This window comes from Chiloscyllium plagiosum, unplaced genomic scaffold (assembly GCF_037043375.1).
Source record: "Chiloscyllium plagiosum isolate Xiang-an unplaced genomic scaffold, Cpla_swu_hap1 HiC_scaffold_2, whole genome shotgun sequence".
In the NCBI taxonomy this organism is placed as follows: domain Eukaryota; kingdom Metazoa; phylum Chordata; class Chondrichthyes; order Orectolobiformes; family Hemiscylliidae; genus Chiloscyllium; species Chiloscyllium plagiosum.
The window spans coordinates 74642542-74647972 of NW_028270140.1; the positions used below are offsets into that span (position 1 = coordinate 74642542).

Below are 5431 nucleotides of genomic sequence, written 5' to 3' on the forward strand. Positions count from 1 at the left end.
GCCTTCACAGTCATATTGCACGGAAACAGACCCATCAAACAATCCCTGCCGAACATAATCCCAAACTAAACTAGTCCCATCACCTGCTCCTGGCCCACATCCCTCCGAACCTTTCCTATTCATGACCTATAGGCCAGACGGGGCAAAAACAGCAGATTTCCATCTGTGAAGATAATAGTAAATAAACATCATATGTTATTGAAGGGATTTAACCCACAGTTTAGTCATTACTACGTGACCACCATTACCGCATTTAGTCCAGAAACAGTGAATTAAATACATTTAACTTCTCCGGTGCCAAAGTGAGTTTTAAATTCTTCGATCCGAATCATTTGCTCAGGTCTCTGAATGACGTGTCAATTACAACATTACCACGATGTTGTGGCACCCTAATTGTGGTCGGATTTGCCATGCAAATTATTGTTATTATTGCATGTGTTAAATAATATCTTAACAGAGTAACAGCACGGACGTCTCAATGGGCTTTAAGAATGTCAGAACATTTATCAATGTTTACACTGGAGCCTCTTTAATGCCTTTTAAGAAAATAAGTTTCCAACTGGATCAGTTAGTTATTTAAAAATCGACAGCTGATCAATACGTTCCCCCTACCGTCGACTGTTAATTTAACTATTGAATAAGTATAAAACTACAAACCAGAACATTTTAGAGAGTTTTCGGTTGTTCTTGCATAATTATTCACAAACAAAAAGAAAAACCAAGTTAATAATAACGTGACAGCTTGAGTGTAACTGGGTCTTTCCCACCGTTTTGCATTAGCTGGCTGGAACCATTTTCTGAAGATCGGAGATGCTTGAAAGGTAATTGTGTTTGATGTCCCTCTACAGGAAAAGATCCGTTTAACGTGACAGTTACATTATGCTCTAATTGTCGACAGTAAATCTCTTATTAGTTGTTGCTTGTGTTCAATGTGTTATCATCGAAGGTTAAAAGTACTTGGTCTATCAATCCTTAGAGATATTTAAATTATGAAAATTAAATCAATTAATTAATTTCAAGTGTTGATATCTTCACGACTTTCTTTCTTATCCTATTTTGTTTGGTATGCAACTTGAATTTTGTTATGTACGTTCCCACAGCAGTTCGATGTTCGAAGGTTGAGTACGATTGGAGTTTTGCGCTACTCCAGCTGTGCACTAAAAATTAATAGAGTTTTAGAGCTTTGAACAGCACGGGAAAAGGCCATTCGGCCCATCGAGTCCCCTCCTGTCATTAAGCGTCTATCTAATTGTAATTACATGTTCCAGCACTTGGCCTGTAGCCTTGTATGCTATGGTATTTTAAGCGCTCATCTTGAATGTCAATCGCAGGAAAGTGATTAAACCGTAAGAAAATTGCTTTAAATATTGGAGGTCTTAGTCTTCAGAGTCGTCAGAGATTTTGTTTCCCTACATATTCTCAATGGTTTGGTATATCACGGTTTTTGGTTACCGCTGTCAGTGTTGTATATCCAAAGTATTTAAACTAAATGCAATTACGGCAACATAGAACAACTGGGTGAAACATGTTCCCGTCAGTTCAGTGAATGCCCATATCTCTTTGAGGAATGAACCAATAATGATACAATGTGGGACCACCAGCAGCAACAGGTCAATGACACGGGGCTTTCTGTATGGTTTGGGGAATGGGGGCGGGGGGTTTCACTTTCCTGTGTGACACTCTTTTTGACTCTGGCTCGAAATAATGAAAAACAAACTCATCAAATTGAGCCATCGTACGTTCCAGAGTTTAGTTTCGAAATGAACTAATCACTATCCATCCCTCCCGTCATGTCTTCGAAGGGTCTTTCGGTCACCCACTCCAGCAGTTATTTCCCACGTTCTAAAACAAGAGTAAGAAAATTGAAACAAATGCAAAATAAATGTGAAAAAATCAACTGTCTTTAAAATCCTGTGAATGGAAACAAGTAGGGAAGGGAAAAGCTCTTCAAATTGCTGTTTTCATTTTTTCCAACAAAGGGTTAAATTTATATCATTATTCGATTCCGTTATTCCCAATCCTTTCACAATAGAAGTGAACTCACCTCTTGTTCGGGGTGAAGGTATCCCATTCAACGCATAGGATGTCAAATGGAATCGTTTTAAAATAATTTCACCTTGTGCCCAACATCACTTTCATCTGTTGAATTCGAAATATTCATATAAGTACTCGGAAATGTTGCTGGAAGGCATATAGTAATCCTTGGAGCATCACCTGCCGTGGTGTTTGATACTGTCATCTCAGTTACTGGAGTGAAACCCGGATAGAACAAATACTTTAGTGATGGAAAAGAGGGCATCTCAGGCCCGGAAAGAAGGCGCTGGTGTTTGGGAACACTTAACTGGCCTGAAGTGTTCGCCTAGTTTAGCAGAAGTGCAATTCTGGGCTTTTTCAGTACCAGCACGGTTTGAACCATAGTTCCGTTAAAATAAAGATAGTAAACACATATTGGACTGTAAATATTTAATAACCTTTGCTTTCGATAAAAGCTCATGTGTACAATGTACACAACATATTCTGAACAATTATTCACAGATGAAATATTCAGTACCAGTATATACAAAACGAATGAAAGTTAGAACCACCTTTCACGACAAGTTTACTATACATCTATATTCACAATCCAGCAATTCCATTCAGTTTGTTTGTTGCTCGTAAAGTGCTATGACATTGTCTGCTGTGGTTTTGATCACACCATATTTAACATCACAATGAATCCAAACTACGTGCCAAAAGAATGGCAAGAGGAGTAAAGGACAAAACCTGAAAATTCTGTCCATTACAAAGATAATGTGAAAAGCTTTTCTCTCGCGGCGCGCCAAAGGAAACTTGTGTCACTCAGGAGATATTGTCCCTCTTTTACCCAGCCTTGTTTTGTCAGCTAAGTTGAATTCGCCACGGAAACTACTGGACAATTTCAATTGCACTATCCACTCCAAATGAGTGTAAGCCTACATGTCGCAGCAAGTAGGAATTTGATAAAAACACCCGCTTCTAATTTTGTGGGATTTCAAATGTGCATTCTGTCAAAACCTGAGCCCAGACATAACTTACAAAATAACGATTGGAATGAGTTATTTCGCTATCAAAGCAAAGTAGTTTTTCTTTGTTTTCCGTCGATGTGTGTAAAGTAAATGCTACGTAGTAATTAGGTGGAACAGTGAGCTCGAGTATTTAACAAACTCTGCGGCGTGACTTGTATTTTCTTTCGCCAACGTTCAAAGCAGCCAGAATACACGTTATCTAAAACTGGAGCAACTTAACAGGAACTGTCCCTTTGTACGGTGTGACGCAATGAGTACATCTGTATTTTCTTAAAACAAATTTAGAATTTACTCAGACGTTTCTAGACCGCAATTCATATCCACCAATCCTTACTTGAACGACTTGTGGAAGTTGTAAAAGGAAACGGTCGCGCTCCAAAAATGTTATCTGAGCTGCGAGACTGAGAGATTTCAAGCTGCAATCGGCGCGGCCCTTTCGAAACTTCAGCTTCCAATATGCCGTTTATTCCAGTTTCTAATAGTTCTTGTCATCTCAAATCTCATCAAATTCCTGCTGGACCCTTTGTTTTTACGCCTCAACTGTTTAAACGCGAGCAAGTTTAGAAATCATTCTTTTGTTGCCGCTCAGACCCATTCGATTCTCAGGAATCCACTTGTTTATTTTAAGCGAGGTTGATGTTAAACAACATCACGGGTTGGAAATCACCTGCAACTGAAGCCCCTCGCTATTATCTGGCGATTTCTGAATATTACAAACCTACAACCACACGGAAGGATAAGGTGCACCTTTAAATACTCACAGATGATGTCTCTGCAATAATGATGAAATATATGTTTTCATATCCAGGGGTTTATTCCAGAAACATATAACTTGCTATTTTACTTGTTTGCAGAAAGTCGACCCTCTTACCTATAAATGCTCTGTTAAAACATTTCCCTGATATCATGTCTAAATGAGAATGATTTATGAATCTTTAACGAGATAAAACATTTTCTGCATAATTAACCTTTTCACATTATCTTTAAATCAATTATTTTCTCTGTTCAAACGGATCGCCCTCAGGAATGGACGAGCACCGAGTGTAATGAGCTAGTTTTGCCCTCACTGGGAGCTGACCGAGTCTGATCTAGATGTAAGGAGGTTGAAGATGAAGAAGGACAGATCTGCGTGGCACTGCCCGGCAGGGCTCCTGGCACAGGCATTGTGGAGATGGACGCCAGTGACACTGTAGGTTTGATGGGCACGGGGACGGCTGGCATAGTCTGCGTGCCCGGGTGACAGATTGTCTTCATGGGCACCCCAAATGGATTGTAATCTGGAGAAACTGGCATGGGGGCCATCGAGTCTATGACACCAACATGAGGCCACATGGATCCTACCATGTTACTGAGTTGGCTGGGCACTGGGTAACCAAGGTGATGCATTACAGAGGCTAAAGGGAGTCCACTGGCCATCATGTTCTTATAGTCCCTTCCAATGATGTTCTCGATGGCGAACGGGTGCTTAAATCCAGTTGATTGGGGCCCGTTGACTCCATAGGGCTGGAAATGGGGTATGCGCCCCATACCTGGGGCCGTCTCCGGTGTGGCCAGTCCCAACTTGGCTTGTTGCTGCTGATGGTGATGGTGGTGCTGTTGGAAATAGTGGATCATCTGTGAGTTTTTGGCGGACAAGTGTTCAGAGCGGTGCACCTTAAACCTCTTACGGCGGCGGAGAAAACTCCCATTCTCGAACATATCGCCACAGTCCGGGTGAAGTGCCCAGAAACTGCCTTTGCCCGGCTGGTCCGGTCTGCGTGGGATCTTGATGAAGCAATCGTTAAAGGAGAGATTGTGGCGGAGAGAGTTCTGCCAGCGCTGAGTGTTCTCTCGGTAATAGGGAAACCTGTCCATGATAAATTTGTAAATATCACTCAACGGCAGCATCTTCTCGGCTGAACTCTGGATAGCCATCGCAGTCAGTGAGATGTACGAGTAAGGAGGTTTTTGGTCACTGTAGGAATTTTTCCCGGGGCGAGGCATTTTGTTAGGCTGCGATAAACCGAGAGGAAAGCAGCGAATTCACCGGAGCCCCTTCTCCCGGAAAGCGAAGCGATAACTCTGTCGACGATCGAGCTGAGTTCCCTGCCCAAGATTCCATAAAATCTCAGAGTGGCTAAGGTGCTGAACGAATTCCTGTGCTGCTAAACTGTGCTGTTGTAAATGCCAGAGTTGTAGATGCGGTTTTTTTTTAAAAAGGAAAGCTCCTTGCTGTCTTGCTCCGAGATAAAGAGGCCGAGACGTGCACACTTGTGTTGTGTGAGCTAACGAGGCTTGTTGTGATCACAGATGCAGGAGACCCCTGCAGTTCCCTTCAGCGCTTTGTTGCTCTTCATTATCACATGACAATCGCTCAGGGACGGGGGAGGGGGGGGGGGGGGGAGGTG

The 5431-nt window shown here is 42.0% G+C and overlaps 1 protein-coding gene across 1 annotated transcript; it reads right to left on the reverse strand.

Moving 5' to 3' along the window:
* Nucleotides 1-4064: 4064 nt before the first annotated feature.
* Nucleotides 4065-5027, reverse strand: foxb2 (forkhead box B2). The gene has a single exon (XM_043673977.2). It carries the CDS (start codon nucleotides 5025-5027, stop codon nucleotides 4065-4067), a length of 963 nt encoding a protein of 320 aa, XP_043529912.1.
* Nucleotides 5028-5431: the final 404 nt, after the last annotated feature.

Excerpts from the sequence above, each read along its gene's own strand:
- foxb2 (XM_043673977.2), bottom strand. The coding sequence starts at position 5,027 with ATGCCTCGCCCCGGGAAAAATTCCTACAGTGACCAAAAACCTCCTTAC.